The sequence below is a fragment of the Malaya genurostris genome, chromosome 3, assembly GCF_030247185.1.
Source record: "Malaya genurostris strain Urasoe2022 chromosome 3, Malgen_1.1, whole genome shotgun sequence".
Lineage (NCBI taxonomy): Eukaryota > Metazoa > Arthropoda > Insecta > Diptera > Culicidae > Malaya > Malaya genurostris.
In genome coordinates, this window is record NC_080572.1 from 38,513,045 (window position 1) to 38,532,005 (window position 18,961).

The following is an 18,961-nucleotide window of genomic DNA, read 5'->3' on the forward strand; positions in this document are numbered from 1 at the left end:
ACATTCTGTAAAATAGATGTACATTTCTACAGCGGTTTTTCGTTTTCGATTCACTGACTGATAACATCGGTTAACATTAAGTATATGAAAAAGGTTATGTGCCCTAGACACCAAAATTGGTTAGCCCCTAAATGACCATTCATTATCCAGTTTTTCCGGAACCAGAAATCGGATTTAGCTGAAATTTTATAAAAATCTATGAATCCATTCTTTCGAAAATAGTCCAAGATCTTTGAGAAATCCTCGTGGGCTCTTTTTTGAAGTTTTTGAGATACATAAAGAAGTTAGTTGTTTTATTTTTGATCTGGGTCCCTCCCGAAACGAAATCCTTCAGGGATCCTAATCTATGATGCCTCGGTTCAGTTCGATAGTGAGCCAAGTTTCACCAGACTCACTGAACACAAATCGAAACTATTTCCCAGAAAGTGTAGCCCGTTTGATTGCTTAGTGCGGTGATATTTGTCATCATGCTTCATCGTCATTCCTACTTATGTCTCTAAGACCTAGTTAGTGCAAAAGCAAAATGGGATAGTGTACTGGACGTTTCTCAACTTGTTTCTGAACGATGAATAAATGCCGTATTTTGTTTTTCACTTTTTATTTTACTGAGTATATACTTTTCAATTATTTGCAATTACATAGGGTTTTCATTTTTTCTTGTTTTCTGTTTCAGTATTCATAGAGAATATTATTTATATAATATATATAAAATAATATTTTATCGCTTTTTACTACCGCTCGGGTTCTCACTTGTTCACTTTACTGGTTTAGCGAAGGGGGCTCTTGTTTCTTTACCTCTCCTTTCTACGATCACGACAAGTGTCCGTCTGCTTTGGCAGATTTTTTTTTTCTTCTCATATTCCAATCAATCTATTCTTATACGAGTAGGAGAAGGCAAACGGAAAGAAACTGGTAGTAGGGGACTTCGAAGGGGACTTTTTACAACAGAGTTAAATAGAGAAACGATTTTACTTCGTTTTTTGTTTCCGTGAATTTCGCCTAATCAGCGTTGGATTTTGTTTGTGTTTGTTTTTCTTTTAATGTTTTAAATATTTATAATTTTATTACAATCAGCTGTCTGGCTTGTTATTTACTAATGTAATTTTCCTCTCTCGCTTGTTGGTACACCACGGTTTAGATTTTGTTTCAGCTTTTCTCGCTATCTATTTTTTATTTATTATTAAGGTCAGTTTCATCCGCTTATATGACTAACAAAAGGACTGTTTTGTCTTGCTTTGCTTGTCGCGAGGGAGGAAAGATATGGGGGGGTCTAATGGTTGATGAGGTCTAGGAATATGCAGGAGGAGTAATGTACACCAGGATTTGTTGAAAGACAAACCTAACAGAAAGGTAAAAGGGCGATGACGCGCCTAGAGAGGAGAGAATTGAATTGTTTCTTGTTTTATATTTACTAGTACTTTCATATTTGTTTTATGTTTTTTTATTTTCTGATTGACTTATAAAATAATCAGTTTGCCAACTCTTGTTCGCGCATTTACACAGACTTGTTTGTTCAATTGTTTCTATGATACACAATATACGGGACGTGATGTGATTTTTCTCTGTTTCAAATGAAGCTGCTCTTATTAAGTAGTAAGTGATTTTTACTCTTTTGTTTTATTTTTTCATCAATAGTACCCATCGGTAAGAGTGTTTATGTATTTTACGTTGATGAAGAGACGAGGAACAAGAGGACGCAATTAGACTACATGAGTGGATGGATGAAAATGGTTCCAGTTTACAACGAAATAATAAAAATAAACGATTATTAAAGTAGACTAGCTTGTGTTCGTGTTTGTTTAGACTACGAATGTAGACTGATTTCAACCGGTTAGAGATAAATGCATTATTTCTTCAATTGTACACAGTGGGCTTAGCGAGCAAACCGGTAAAATAAATGCGAAACGTGAGTATAGCGAATAACGTTTAGATTTAATTGGAGATTTCGGCTAAATTGATTTACCATGGCACTTATTTTACATCGCAAAGTTGTAGGTGTTGGTGTCTGATCAATGTGTTCGTGCTACAGATTTAAATGCTGAAACATTATTGATCAACTTGATCTAGTCAAACATTTAGCTACTGACAGCAAAAGAGTTCCAAAAGTGTGTCCAACATTCAGATCAGATATATTAAAATAAATAATCTATGGTAATGTACACTTCATTGCCATATTAAGATATTGGCTCGAAATCTCTCGACTTTAGTCACCTGCTAACAGTTAAAACTTCCTAATTAATCGACTTAAAAACAATTACGTCCTGTTCGATAAAAATGTCAGTCTTTTCAAAATTACTTGGCCAAAAGCAGTCACAGCAGCGAACAAAATTTAATCGAGAGCACGATTACGAAAAGTTTTAATAGACTCCGCGTTAGTCCCACTGTGCTAAATGAAGAAAAAAAAACTCAAAAAAAATTATGTAAATAAAACTGCTCTTTACACTGTGCTTTCTAGCGGAAACCCAAAACCAACAGATATAAAAATTCCCAACATTTAAAATATTATCGCTTCACTTAAAACAAAACGTGGAATATAATACTATAACACGAAATCATCTGCTATTTGTTATATCGATTGGTTCCATCTCCAGATAGTTTTAACTATTTCTTCTCTTACTTAACTGTATCTATTTTCATTTGTTCTTCGGACAAAAAACATCAAAAACAGTTACGACAAAAACGATGACGACTGCCTTGTTCTGTTATTTTTATTTTTTTATTCATTTAATTCAAATGTAAACGGTTGTAGTGCAGTGCAGTGTGCATTGAAGACAAAACGCGACGGATTAAATCATCACAATTGGTTGCATTTCTTTCGATTTCCCTTCCTACTCCAACCAAACTATGCGTGTTTCAACTTCCCAGTAAATCCGAACATCGGACGCATCGTGCAAGAAAGCTTTTGATTGCGTTTCGAGCTTGCATAGTGTATCGGTAGAACAAAAGAGTGAAGATATACCAAAGCAGAGAGCGGATGTCTGATTACTCAGGTGATGAGATATATCGGGGTTGGATTTCCAACCTCGAACATAGGGTCAGAGTTTTTCTGGCCCTAAGAGGCGAATGACCTAAAGGTTAAAGCCTCTATGATCGAAACAAAAAAATGTTTAACACTCTTTCACACCCTATCGGGAAGATGTCGGCTCGAAAATGTCTTGTTTGATATTCCTTCACTCTGTTTCTCTAGCGATGCATAATGTAAACATAAAGCTTTTTTTTATGTCGACGCGGTTGATGCAAATGGTGCAGAATTGTCCGATGACGGGCCGATTGAAGCGCTACGATCGGCCCTATATCGTGCTCAATCGGTCCGATAATCAGACCGATGATCGGACTTATGCGGGTCTACAAATTTCACTGGGTTCTTATTTCCTCAACAACAAACACTCTTCTTTCCAGTTACGTGTTTTTGTTTCTCAGTGTTCCATGCCGCAATCTTCCTCTACACGAGGCTTTACCGGTCCTGTGAGTTGTTTAGCTTTGTTTGGTTTGAAACACACACTTTTTTGTGTCAGTTCTAATTGCATATTTCTTCCGTTTTCTGTCGATGAGGTATGAGGGCTCTCTCTCTCTGTCTAATTATAGCACACTTTACGTAGATGGTTTTTGCGCTTTGCAGAATTGACTGCAATTTCGCTCGGCCTGCTACTCTCTTTCTCTCTTACGGTTTTGTGGTGTCTCAACGGGGAATGTCATGAGGATTGGGATTTAGGGAAAACTGGAAAAAGGCAATCTTTTCGTTTCGTTTTAAGTTTTCTTTAAGATAGCGATTTAAAAGCGATAAGTACCTACTATACAGATGCGAAGCGAATTTTACGAGAGAGTGAGTGAAAGAAAAAATTCGGCAATGTACAACGAAGGGGAGAAAACGACGGATTCCGCCCGTTTGGCCTAGCAGATACCGATAACGAACCTTTGGCGAAGAGATGTATGGATGGATAGATAGATAGATCGATAGATAGAGGGGAACAGGGGATAGAGCGGAAAACCTTAAATCCTTACTTCTTTCTATTATACACAACTAGTTAAATGTCATCATTTATTTTTTCACTTATATCCTAGAATCGTAGCTTTTTTGTTTTATTTCCATTTTAGTTAATTAGTAATAAATCGATCACTTGACTGAATTGTTTCGCCTTAATCCTGCCATTTCTTCACACTAACTATTTACATCGAGCTTTTCTTCTTGAGTGGAGAAGAAAAAATATTACGTCCAAGGGAAAGCGGGGAGTGTGCGAACGTTTCCTCTTCATGGTTAATTCTATAGTCAGAAAAAGAAGAACAAAAATGCACAAATTTTACAGCTGCTGCTTCGGGAATCCATCGGCTAAACTCTAAGAATTCATAAATAGCTTATTCTTATCCCTAATGTTGGTCCGCGAGCTGAGCGCCGGTTCTTCCAGCGCCCGGAACCGCACGAAACCTTGCTCGGCGACCAGCATCGACGAACTATCACTGCCGCCACCACCACCAACAGCGACCACCGAGGTAGCCGGGGCGATCTTACCAGGCAAAACTCCACTGGATGAACCTCCGGAACTGCTGCCACCACCACCACCGTTCAGCCCATTGACGGCGGGAACATTCGAGGCGGACATCGTGGGCGATGAACTTCCGGGTTCTTGGTTCTGCGGACCATGATCACTTCCATTGTTATTGAATCCGGTGTAGCTCGAGCTGGACGATTCTCGGGACCGTTTCTTGCTGTGGTAGTAACTGGCCGAGCTGCTATTGTCATCGAAGTTGTTCACATTGTCTTGCGACGTGTGATCGACACCGACGCCATTGACTATCCGATCGTTGAAGCTTCCCGGGTGGACGAATTCTCCTCCAGGGAGATTTCGCGGAGCCGCTTGCGGGTGATGGTGGTGGTGATGATGATGATGATCTGGACCGCCACGTACAGCATTACTGAGCGTTTGAGCACCGTTGAGATGTCGTTCGGGAGCAACGACACTTCGGGGAGGTCTACCCTGACCTGGTTGTTGCTGCTGCTGATGTTGTTGTTGATGTTGCTGTTGTTGATGTATTGCACCACGATTGTTGGACGAAGCAGAAGACGATGCCGAGGATGCCGAATTATTGTTATTCCGACCACTTCCACCGGCATGCTGGTTGAAGTGCATTCCTCCGATGTTGTTCAGGGTACCACTTTTTCGCACACCTATCCGTCGCTCGAACGAATCGTTGTAGTTATTGAAGTGATTGTAGTGATGGTGTCCCATCGTATTAGCACCGTCGTAGTTTGCCTGACCACTCTTGAGAGTTTTCAAATTTTTCGAGGCCCTGAACTCACCCCTGGAAATTGACTGCGAGGAAGCCGCCTGATCGAAGGACGGTCTTTCGAAATTTTGGAAATCGTAGTTTCGGGAACCAGGCGGTATATGCATCGATGGTCCCGGTGCTCCCCTCAGACTCTTAGTGTCATACTGCGGGGCATTGATTGGTTCCGAGTAGCAATTGTCAATGATGTCATGGTACTGTGGTCCCTCCGGTGGTTGGCCTCGGTGGGAATGATGCTTCAGTTCAAAGTTCGGGTTTTCGTAGTGATCCGGCATCTGTTCGCTATCGTTCATGAAATCTTCGTGCTGATCCGCCTGCTGGCTACCGTTGTAGTTGTTACTGTAGTTGTGCGAACTCGACCGCATGCTGTTGGTTTCGATTGACCGCTGGAAATCGTTCCCACCGGGACCCAGTTGCAGATCCTGATTGCTGTTCTGTTCCAAATTCAAAGAATTCAACGCAAAGTTATCGTCGTAGATAGGTTTACCCGTCCGGAGGGTGTACGTGTGCAAATTGGTATTTGCGTTACAAACCGCCGGATAGTCCGTTTCGAAGTTCTCCTGACTGGACGACGAAGTGCACGGGAAGAGAGCGAAACCACTGGCATTCGGTTGCTCCATGTCTTTCTCCCGTTGGATCACCTTCGAGGTTCCGGTCTTCAGACCGGTTACCCACGAAAGCAACGCAATAATTACTATTTCGATGAACCGCAAGCTGAACTGATAACCCCACTGGAACCAATCGATTTCGATGTGGGATGCCCAGAGTGTCTTCTTCGATGAACCATCGTTCAAATTATTGTTCGGCGAAAGTTTGACCTTAGTCTGGGAGCTGATACTGATGGCACCGTATATCTGCAGGGCTGCTAACAAAATAAACAACAGTGCCGTAGCAATCGTTATGTGAATCGCGTACGACAGGTTGTTGTAGCCGTGAATGTAGTTTTGACTTTTGTGCAAGATTCTCTTCAGCAGCCGATACATATACAGATAGAGAATGCCGAGAGATAGACAGATAAAGATGTAGATGATTTGACAAATCAGCGAGAGAACTCTTGGTGGGATTTGGATGTTGGTGGGTCCATGGCCAGTCTGACCACCCCGGCTACTGGCCATCAGTTGGGCCTGTTTGTGGTAGAATTGTTGCGTTTCATACGACTCTACCAAATGCAGCGTTATGCACAGACCAACGTGAACTCCGGATCCGATCATGATCGTCAGCGGACGAAGTATTGAACTGTATCGGTTCGTTTTGTGATTGATTGATCGCAACAACAGGAAAAGAATCAAAATGGCGAACGTGGTTGTGAGGAATGTCAGCGGCAGATTCAGCAACAGTTCGGATGTGAACAGGTTGAAACTAAAGTGAATGTTGTACGCGTCGTAGCATAAATAGAAAATCCGCAACAAACAGATGATTATGAGGATCAAATGAATACTGATGAAGTAGGATTGCGAAAATAGATGTGTCAGTTTGTCATAGAAAATTATCTTGAAAATCGAGTACACCGCCAAAATAGTAAACAAAATTGCCGACAGATACACGTGAATATTCCACGCAATCGTCCACGTGCTAATATCTTCAATGTCGCTAGCAAAATTCCTATCATTACCATATCCACTACCTATCTGTCCCTCTTCTCCGCTAGCGTTCGCCTTAATCATCACCGATTTCAGGTTCAGATTTGGCATCTTCTGGGTAATAGGCGATGACGAGGAAGACAAATGAATCAACGAACTGACGGTGCTGGTTTGAACACTTTGTGCTTCCAAACTTCCCAGCCCTTTCTCGGGAACCGCCTCATCGTCTTCCTCGTCATCATCCTCATCGTCCTGATCTCTACCGCTATTTTCATTACCACCGTCGAAATCGTCCGCTTCATCATCGTTCGTCGGTTCGATATTTCCCTTGTTTAAACTTTTAGCATTACTCAGCGATGTCACCGGTGGGTTCAAATCGAACGTTGGTTGATTTGGCCTCGGTGCCGATGTCACCGAACGCAGCAGTACATCCGGAATCGTCTGCGTTCGTCCGTTCGAGCCGCTCAGGATTCTTGAAATCGATGGAAAGTGCATTCCATTGGGCAGTATTGCACTCGAGTTCCCGTTCGAATCCAGCATGAACTTATTGTCCACTCCGTAGCTTTTCGCCGAATCCAGCTTGCTGCTCTTCTCCGATGGCGTGTTGAGTGCCTTCTTCCGCTGGGCATCGATCGATTGGGACGAACTGGAGGGCGGCCCACTCATAATAGGAGGTGGCAGAGCAGCCACATCCTGCGGTTTTTGCGGATTCACCGATCCGTTCAGATCCGGCCGGATCGGAATCCGCTCGTGACCGGGCATCAGACTGGGAGGTGGCAGTGGACGGCGATTCACGTAGCTTCCGGTGTTGATGATCGCACTGTCACTGTTGGTTCCCCGGAGTGTTGGCTTGTCCGCGAACGGATTCGTGTAGTTGCGCGACAGTGGCGGCGGAAAGAAGGCCCGTGATGGCGGTGAGTACGATGGGATGTCTCCCGGGAACATGGCGTTCGTGGGAACACCTTTCTTGTTGTGACCTAGAAGACGCAATAAAGAAAAAGGCTTATTTTAGTCATGGATTTCGTTTGAAGATATGTTTATGAATTGTATTGATTATCAGTTTTGTTCGATTTTTATTCATTCTTTTATACTACAATTAATGTTCTGATGACAAACAGTTCTAGATTCTATTCCCTACCATCGAAACAGGCAAAAAAGCGGCAAAATCTGGATCAACCTGCTACGATTAAGATGAAACTTTGCACACGTCTTCAGTAAGACGAATCATTTGTTTCGCACGGATGGAAAAAATAATTCGACACAAAACTGATTTAAAGAAAAAGGTGCAATTTTGACTAAAACCTATTTCAGAAACCCGTTTAAGTATTTTTGAATGTAAAACGCGCAAAAAATAGTGAGTGCAAAATACGGAAATGGTTTTAGCAATTCAAAAATCGTTTAAAACGTATGTAGCGCAAGAAATGGACAAAATTTTCGACTGTAAAAACCAATTTTTTTTTATTCAAATGTTTTCTTCAGTTTTTGCATTGAAAAATACTTAAACGGGTTTTTCACACTAAGTTTAACTTATCCGATTTTTTCATTCATCCGTTCAAATAAGAAATAAAATAATACCATTTTATACGTATGATACCTACATTTTTCAAGAAATCTTGGCTTCAACTAATGTTTTGAACGAAAGGGTCTAACGGATGAAAAACAACACTAGTTTTGCGAATTTGTTTTAGAACTATCAACCATATAAATAAATTCAAATGTTTATCATGATAAAAAGCATCATTCGAACAACATTTTAAAAAATTTTCGTGGAAAAATGTTGAGTAATAAGCCGATGAAGGAGTATTTTCGAGAACGCTTCTCAAAAATCATGATCTGCGGTGTCCACTGTACCTCAGTGCAGACTATTCTAAAGTCAACAAATCAAGGCAGCATAGGTAAAGTAGATGTTTTTCTAGATCCCAACCTTTGTGCTTGATTTCAAAACCTGCTTTCGAGAAATACACATTTAAAATTTATTGTCTATAAAATCGAAAGATTGTTCTAGGGAGGCCCCCTAGGGTCTAAAATTTTCAAAAAACCATATATTTTTTCTTTTGCAGTTTGTCACAATCAGTGGCGGCTCGTCCTCATGTGCACCTCGTGCACTGCACAACCGGTCGAATTGAAGGAATGAACTGCGTCCCCAACCGCAACCAAATCCAATTATTTTTTTGGAATCTTTATTTATTCGATGAAAGCAGGTTGAATCGCATCGAAATTGCGTGTATTTACACGTATCTCGTATACATCTGACATAAAATTTCAAGTATCTGTTGTTGCAGTGTTAGTGTCTTTTCCGTGCACATGAGTTACTGCACAGATTCAAGAAGAGAAAGAATTACTCAGCTCAGCTCTGAGATTTGTTTATTTAATAAAAAATCCGAAAGTATATCGTTATTTCATTGTATTGAAAAACACAAGCGAATCCATCTTTTTTCACTTACAACGAACTGTTCCATCTGCTATCATATCACATAAGCAGTGCACAACCAGTCAATTTTGTCACGAGACGCCACTGGTCACAATAAAACATTTCAAGAACTTTTATCAAGTTTTTAAGTCAATCGAAGCCGGAAACTTGGGCCTATGCGCCGAGCTGTTGCTTTTTCGAAATATGGGATAAGCATAGATAAAGGCCCATAACTTCCAGAGTTTTGTTCCGATAAGCTTGAAAATTTTACAGTATATTCTTGAAATGTTTTACTATAAAAAAATATTTTGAAAAAAATGAAGATTTTTCAAAAGTTTTGGACTTTACTCGCCTCTTAATGGATTTTTGGTGTTTTTGTGCTTACCAATTTACTTTTAGTCAGGTCCGGAGTTAGAATTCGTAAAATCGCCCGGAAAAAAATTATTATTTTCATTTGTTGTCCAAGTGTATATTATTCAATTCTATTTGATTAATTAAACGACTTTAACACGTTGACTGCCACGACCATTTTCAGAATTCCGGTCTAAAAAGCCAATTGCATTTAATCATTTTATATTATTAAAGACTATATGTTTATTTATTAATAAAATTTCTGTTCATGTCGCCAACATTGATTTTTTGTTCTCTTCCCAGAAGCCATCTATCCATATTAGCACTGATATGCTACGAGTTTAAGCGTAGCTACGCGACAATGGCAAGTAAACACAGTACGAGATAACTCGTAGTCGGCGTCCTAGCAAAGAACGGAATATACGAGTTATCTCGTAGTTGGCAGTCAACGTGTTAAAAAATAACGAAAAAAAAATTTGTAAAACTTATTATGAAATGAAATTTATTGTCACTTTTTCAACAAAATTATGCCATTTTTCAACAAATAAACATATTCGAATGAAATTCTCACTCTTTTTTCATTCGTAACGAGTGTTGCGAAGCGAGCATTTGTCAACGATCATGGAATTTTTCAATTTTCAACTTTTCTTTTGGAAAGTCATTTTAATTATGAAATAAAATCAGATTATCAACACTTGAACAAAACAGAAAAATTTTAATTTTTTCTGGGCGATTTGAAGAATTCTATCCCTTTACTCAGAATCAATAATTTAACATTAAAATAATCAACCAAAAACAGTCCTAAACGTTTTTTTTAACATCGCGTGAGCTCCGCCTTTGTACATCACAGTGTGCAGTGTTCTTCATACTTAAACAGTGGCCCTCCACAAAAACTGCATTAGTATAGAACCGGTTTGCACTCTGTGCAGCAGCAGCTCGTTAATACCGTGGGGAAGCTTGCAGTACTAGTACACCAGCTAGTGGAACGGTTGCGAATTTACATTGTGCGCCATTCACCTCACACAAGCCTATCGGAGTTCAAAGTTTTCTGTAAACTAAGTTTAGTGAATCGTTTCTTTTAAGAACCTACAAACCAAATTTTTTTTACGTTTCATCTTCGACACATTAGTGCTTTGGCAGTTCATATTGCTATGTTCACCTACCTTAGTACCAAAACCCCTAAAAGTATACTAACTGACAGAAATCAGCATTTTTTTAAATGTCCACCACATCCACCCAAATCTCAGTTCATAAAAACTGGTAAAATGTGAATACAGCTACAATACAAACTATGAGATGTGCAATTTACTTAAGTGGAATCTGTTGACTTTTAACTACATTGAAATGCACATAAATTGCACTTATCCCATAAAAATGTCGATGCAAACTTGTTTAGTCCAAAACGTCAGAATTTACAGCGCAATTTATTAAAACTTTGGCGTGGGTTAGGAAAATATCTGTGGATTGTCTAATATTCAATTTTCATGTAGTTATTGTTCTTTATTAAAGACTGCTACAGAGTAAATTTTCAGTTGAAAGGTATCGAGTTGTTCCTGATATATGGTAGCTCAAAATTGGACAAACTGTCAAGCTAAAGACCAGCTAACTAAAAAAATGTTTGAACGATTTAAAAAAAGTTATGTCGGAATAATGCGTATTAAATTTTGAATGGAACAGCGTTGAGAAAACTGGAAGACAAAAATTATCCCCCTTTTTTTAACCAAATTTTAAGAAAACCAAAAAAAATTACCAATTTTATTGTAGTTTTTTTAAAAGTCATTTAAAAACATCAAAACGGTGTTTCATAGTGAACTCAAAAACAAACTTAGAACCTGTTTTATTCCAGCTAATGGTTTTCTCATTAACATTTCACATTAATACATGAACGAATATTGACATAGTTACAACGCACGTAGCGATCAGACGCTTGATGTTTTGATGCAAATAATAATTGAACTGGAACTGGCGGTGAACCGAGTTCATCGCGAGATCCTATCCTTTGTGATTTTCCGCCACCCATTTGTACTAAACCAAGGGGGCCTCCTCTTTTAGATAATTGAAATCTGAATCTTTTGAAGCATTGTACTCCTGGTTGTGGAACGATTTATTGTCCTTGTTACATTTAGTTTGAATTCTTTCCATGCGATTCTTAAAGAAAAATTTGCATCATATAAATTTTGCTTGATCAGACCAAGTCAGTTTCTAACCATTCAATTAGATTACATGATTATTGTTTAGTTCAATAACAGTAGTTATTGGCTCATGTTGAAAGATAGTTGATTGTGTTTGGTCGCTTTTGATGGAAAAGAAGTATCTCTGATTATCTTTATAACACTTTATCTTAAATTGGTTCCATCTACGAGTCACCGTATCGCTTGTAAATGGAGATTCCATAGTGTACACGACCCCATCGACAAATGAATCCATTTTTAAGGGGCGGGTAGGGTCGAACACTTTTGAAAAATCATTTATTTTTTTCTTTGTATTTTCTTCAAGTAAAACATTTCAAGAATATTCTGTGAAATTTCCAAGCCTATCGGAACAAAACTCAGCAAATTACGGACCTTTACTTTTTCTTATCTCATACTGCGAAGAAGTAAAAGTTCGACACACATGTCCAAGATTTCTGCTTCGATTGACTCAAAAACTTGACAAAACATTCTTTAAATGTTTCATTATAACAAATTATAAAAGCAAAAATATGATTTTTTGAAAATATTAGACCATACGGGCTCCCTTGAGTAACAAATTGTTTCTATTGATTTTATAGACAAAAAACTGTTTTAAGTTTTTCTCGAAAGCAGGTTTTGAAAGTCCGTGTCCATCGTCATTTAAAACCTACTGCACCAACTTTCTATATATAACCATACCCCAACGTTTTCTTTTTCTTTTTTGGAAGGTTTTACAGCTACAAAGCGGCGGATTTTTTCGTGAAAAATCGTAGTTTTCACTTTTAACTACCACCAAATTTTTTTGAATCAATCAAAAACGATAGGGTCTAGAAAAACTACCACTCTCACTATGCTGCTTTGATTTGTTCACTTCTGATTAGTCTGCGCTGAGATACAGTGGACACCGCAAATCATGATTTTTAAGAAGCGTTTTCAAAATACCTCTTCACCGTTTTATTTCTCAATATTGTTCCACGAAAAAACTACAAAATGTTGTTCGAATGATGCTTTTTATCATGCAAAACATTTGAATTTATTTTGTTGAACGACAGTTCTGAAAAAAATGAAAATTTCTTCATCGTTCAGGCCCTACTCCTCCCTTAATCGTACGATATTGCAGTGATGTTTTCGAATCAAGGTATAATTGGTAAATTCATCAACAAATCACCGAGATACAACCGCTCCGAATTGGGCCCGAAAAATCTATAACCGTCAAAAAATTCGCTGATTCGGTTCTTCAATAGCTAATTGATATTTTATATGCTCAAGCAAACACGGTGTGCAGCAGACGGAAAATTGCAAAGATACAGTGGAAAAGCGTCTATCCAGCGAGCGAACGCGACATTCCTTCGCTGGACAAACTGCCTGCTTTGTTCACAGGCAAATACTGCTTCACTGCATACATTTATAGATTCCTCTTTGTGCGGTGTAAAGCAACGATCAAAACCGTCGGCCGGACAAGAGGAATCAAGAAGATAACATCATTATGGCCTGCTGTGATTGGTTCGGCCCCGTTTAGCGAAAAAAAAATATATGCGTTTTGATGGTTTCAACCATTCTTCAATAATTAGAGCAAATTCAGCAGCTGCAAGATTCATATGGGTGGTCTATAATGTAAATGAAACTGAAACAAACGTATCCCCAGCAATCCGTTTTAGTTTTATTTATTCGACCAGTTCTACTGTCAAATTTAAAACTTGACAAAACATTGCCGTTCTATTTTTTCTATATTTGAAACACAGATAAAACGCTGCTGGGGCTGCTAGTTTATTTTGTTACAATTTTTAAATCTAAATTTTAAAACTGACATAAATTATGCATCTAGAACTAGAACACTCCTGAATATGCCCTTAGGCATCAATTTGAGTATCGACACGATTGCTAGTGCCTAAGCTTTCGGCGATAAAATATAAGCATGTAGTTTTGTCTTTGAACTATAAATTACATTTTCGATACACTACATATTCGAAAAGTTTGCTAGTGTAACATAAAAAAACAAACTCACCATGCGGATACGGTGTCGAATTGGAGTGCCGATGCCGGTCGTGCCCGTGATGCCGGTTCGGATTCGGGTACGTCGGGTTGCTGTTGCTCTTTAGGATTTCAGCGTTAGGAGCCGACGTGGGCAACACGTGATCTCGTTCCAGATCGAGTTCGTAGTTCCGATGGTTGGCACTGATCTGTTGCTGGTTGTAGTGCGGTTCTCGTCCGCCCGTTCCGAGTGCTTCCAGTGTGCCAGCGCCGCTTCCACCGCCACCACCACCACCCAGACTAATCGAGTCCTTGTCCTTTTCCCGATACCTGCGAAGATCGACAAAAAAACGAACGTTTTAGTATTTTATTACCTGTCAAACAGATGTTATGGCTCGTTATGAGCTAGAAAGGTACACACGATAGAGAAAGTCGAAGAATGTAGGTATCATTTTTTTTATCATTCTTCCTACTCCCTATGCTCCTTCGGTTGCCGAGAAGAAGCAAACGAAGAACAGACTCAATGAGCTTTTTTTCATTTTCCCTGAAATATATTCATTGATGGTATTCCGACAAAAGAACCATCTACCAGCAGCAGGAGGTGCCAAGTCGAGTCAAATGTGTGGCCCTCGTCTTCAGAGTTCTGCAGCGAGACTCACCCGAGTTTCGCAAGGTCCCGTTCACTCAAAAGCATCGTTGCAAAGCCAATCAACTGCCCATAATCATGATGATATGTCGAAGCTGAAACCAGAATGCATCATCAATAAAAATTACGTTTTTAGTAGGGGTGCCTTCGATTGGTATCATTTTGATGATAAATTTAAAGCGCTCCGTGTTGATGCCGAAAAATGCTTGGCAAACAACAAATGCAGCTTGCCGTCGGTAACCCTGCTGGCCTGGCGGTGCGGCTTGTGTTGGTCAAAAGGTGACGTAAGATTTACCGACGAAAGTTTGTTGTGTCAATAGTATAGGCTTTCCTTTAATTATTTGCTGGTGAAAGGTGCAAACTGCCTTTTAGCGGAGGATGTACCAAGTTAGAATTATTGTTATTTTATTACCACACACAGCAATAAATTTTGCGAGCTCGAGCTTCTTTTTGATTCAGAGTAATACGCATTAGATGACATCATGATAGTTTCCATTTGACAACTACGGAGTATAGCTCGAACAGCGCACACCACTTAAACGAATCCGAAGTTAAAAATAACTTCTGGTTTTCTATGAACGGACAATGTGACACTATTTTCATAAGTTTCAATATGTCAATCCATCTGATGTTTTACACTTTTCAATATTGTTAAACATTCAAGCCGTGTTGCTCGCATCAACAAAACTTAATACACGGGAAAATAATTCACTTTTCTAATCCACTCTATTTTTTGCTCAGAAGCAAGAAACAAATCCGTGCGCTACCGCAAGTGGCAATAAGACACCGACCACCGAAATAAAATCTTTCTCATCATTCAAGGCAATGTATAACAGCCGAGTGTACACGAACTCTTTGACGAATTTTCATTCATTATTCAAGTTCAGATCGATTTTTTTCGTATAAGTCCTTATGCTAAATAGCAGGTAAAAGAGTAAGCAATAGGAAGTTCCAGGCATCAAATTGAAGCCATGACAAATCATTTAGAACCTTTATCTATTTATAGAGTAGGATACGTTAATTTAATTATACGCACGCGAGATTTTTTTTTTTGTTATTTGTTCCCGATTGGAAACCGACCGAATCCCCAATCGTATCTTGAAACGCGATATCAATATATTTAATAATAATCCCTAAAACTGGAAATGACAACTTATTCATAAAATAGGCGTCTGGTCTGTAATAGCCGAAATGCATTGGTAAATTTCGAAACGTTGGCCTTTAAACTTACAGTTTTTTTCTCCATCTCTAGGCAGTCGGTTACCAAAATAGTACTATGCTAATGATAAAATATGTCGGTACTCAGATTAATAGAATTTATATTTGATTTGATGATTCTTACGAACAACTATCGATCCTCGGTTAGTCTCACAGTGAAACTTCATGCTCTGTAGCTAGTCTCATCCTAACAGTTCCAATATAAATTTGGAGCTTGTCTTATCCTGATCTCCTACGTCATACCTGGCTGTCACTGTAAACGCCCAGACATTACCATCTAGACAGCTTAAAACATGTGTTAAAAATCAAAATTCAAAATTTAAGTTTGTGATAGAAGAGTGTGAAATAAAGAAAACTACAAACAACTAAGCGGAACACTTTCAATGAAAGCTCCACAATCGAATCCCGGGAATCCAAACGGAAGAGTTTCGTTTTCAGTATAGATTTACCGAGCCAACCATCCAATTTTCCTACTCATTACTAGTTCGAGCTATCGTTGGACAACTACTGGGGAGAAAAGATTCATTATTACCATACACTGAACATAATTTGCATACTAGCATCATGTGCAAAGCATTTGAACTATCACTACTTGTAGAACACACGAATTTCATTAAAATATACACTTAACTGATAAAATGAGTGTGAAAACTGTTGATATTTAGTAAAAATCATGCTACATTTATCTGAAATGCACATCCAAACGATGATATATATCGTTACCTCTAGATTCTATATGAATTTCATACGAATATCACATTGTTTTCCACGCAGATTTCAATTGAAACACAGTTGATCGAATCGAGTGTTTTGCACATACATTTGTGCTGTACTCATTTCCACTAGAAAATGAAGTGTTTGACACATGTAATTCGATTCAATAGCAAAACACATCACATCCAAAGGAAAAATACATCGAAGCTAAGTGAAAAATAATAATCTAATCTTGCATCTTAGCAAATATAATATATATCAATATGGATCACTTTAACGAATCCAACACAAATCGAAAAAGACATCACAGTAACACCATCTCGTGACGAAAAAGGCTACTAGTTCAGTCATGTTTAACAGTTTGCGTTTTGCGTGCACCCAAAAGTGAAATGTCAAAAATAATTGTGCATGATGCCCACATAGAGATGTGAACTAGGAAGCGAACATTTATGATACCTTATAGTCATGATACAACTGGCACATCCGTTTGTACCATACGCGGGCCCTCCGCCATCTCTTCGTGGGTTTTGGGGAGGTCGCCCGTAGCCCGGAATATCATTAACAAGCATAATAATAATTCTTGCTGAGTGGTACCATTTTACTGATCTAACCCATTAACATTACCGAAAACTAAGGCAAGCTCATTAATCCATAATCTTTCACTCTATTTTTTACCGTTACATGATACGCTGCCTTCGCTAAAAACTATTGGTTTCAACGTACACCCACGAACCTTTCGCCTGACTTCCGGAGGTGTCAAGGAAACATCGCTGCAATCCAGAACACGCCCAATGAAACTGCGATACAGATTAATATGGTGATTCTTCGGAATGTCATGATTCCGACGTACATAATATTTGGGACGAAATACCTTTTTAAAATCCAGTAAAACGACATCATAATCCTCTATCTCTAACAATAACAAAGAAAAAAAAAACGAATTGTATCAATTATTGTGAAATGACATGTAAAATACACACTCTTCTAATTTAAGTGCAGTGAATGACCGGAAGGTTAAACTGCTAATAAAACAACAACAGCAACAAGAGATGTGAACTTTTCCATATTTTAGTGTGTGTTTTTTTCTGACGAAAGTAAATATTACCTATAAATAATGTAGAATCACGCCTTTTTAGACATATCGACTTCACTTTCAAGAGTTATAAAGTAGTGTTCAACTTTGCTCATGAGTGTTATGAATAGTGCTGAAACGCCTATCTTCACAAAATCTGTGAGGGCGATCTTTGGCAGATCACTTCTGATATAAAGAATATATCAACAAAATTAAAATGAAATGAACGGTGTATTACAAGTTCAGAAATCAGAACTAATTGGCTCACTTGGTACGTTCCCCTAGTTATTTGGAGATTTTTGCCTTGCCGTAGTTTCTCATCAATTTTCTGATGGGAGTCCTGGGTTGGCGGTTCAACGCATAGGGAACTGGTCTTACAAGCCAGTTGTCGTATGTTCGAGCCCCGATCTGGAAGGATTCGTAGTGTCAGTAGGATCGTAGCACCAGCCATGCAATGGTTCTGTACACTCTGATTCGGCTGCGTAATCTGTTGAAACAGAAGGTCAAATTCCACTACAGGAATGAAATACCAAGACCACATAAGAATAAGCGATGAGAAAAGCGTCTGAATTGAACTCTCATCTCACCTCAGAAATAACATGAAAGAAGAGAAATGTTTTTTCCAGATTAGAAAACAATTTCTCGAAAAATTAAGAATAAATAGAAATACTTTATTGAACGAAGTGATGGTTTTGTTAAAACCTATTCCAAATCCACCACATGGTGTGATAATGCATTATACCAGGGTGGCAAGTGAATTAGCGATTTCAATTTCCCGTTTTTTCCCGGTTTTCCCGGTGCGCGAGACTAAAAATTCCCGGTTTTTTTAACATGTCAAAAAAACATCGAGAGTAGAGAAACAAGTATTTTTCGGGTATCTCCTTGGAACTACGATTAAAACTCTCATCCACAGTTTGCCCAAACGTTCATCTTCTGAACTAACAGTACCATCCAGTACAATGTATTCCATCTTTATTTAGTCTTTTACTTCGCCAGTAACTTCGATGTAGCAATAGGATTAAAACAAGAAACATATCTCTCCAACGGTGATGAAAGTGATCAGTCTTGCATTTCATGAAGGAATGAAGCATCAAAATTCTTGCAATTTTCTTGAAAAATCAACACAATTTATTTAAACTTCTTGCTTTTTCCAATAATGCTCTTAAGCGCAGCTTTCACATCATATTCGACGATTATCGGTGGTGTTTTGTAGTTTTCCAGAAAAATCATCAGTTATTTGAAAGCCTAATGATGAAAAATTAAATTTAAAGTCTTACAATTAAAACTAAAATAATTATTTTTCGAACTATTCAATCTTTTTCAAGACTACCACTGAATCAGTCTTTTCAAGGCTATCTGGAAAATCAGTCCTTCTTAAAACTTATGCAAGTTAGGAGGGTATTCTAGAAATCGGCAAAACCGTTCATTTCAAAGAACTGTTGAAAACTTGATAGTTGTACCGAAAGAATTAGTTCTATTGAACCGTTCTTTCGTTTTTCTGAAACTTTGTATGTTTTTTCGAAAACAATATGAGAGCTACAAATT

General features: G+C 38.5%; 1 protein-coding gene across 3 annotated transcripts in view; it reads right to left on the minus strand.

The window, feature by feature from the left end:
• Positions 1-579: 579 nt before the first annotated feature.
• The window catches only part of LOC131437783 (uncharacterized), a 215,709-nt gene continuing 197,327 nt past the window's right edge, over positions 580-18,961 (minus strand). For all 3 annotated transcript variants that reach the window (XM_058607353.1, XM_058607351.1, XM_058607354.1), the window contains 2 exons: positions 13,801-14,096; positions 580-7,840 (listed from right to left, as the gene is read on the minus strand). In XM_058607353.1, coding sequence (XP_058463336.1) covers positions 4,335-7,840; positions 13,801-14,096 — 3,802 coding nt within the window. In that variant the 3' untranslated portion in view covers positions 580-4,334. The remainder of the gene's footprint in view (positions 7,841-13,800; positions 14,097-18,961) is intronic.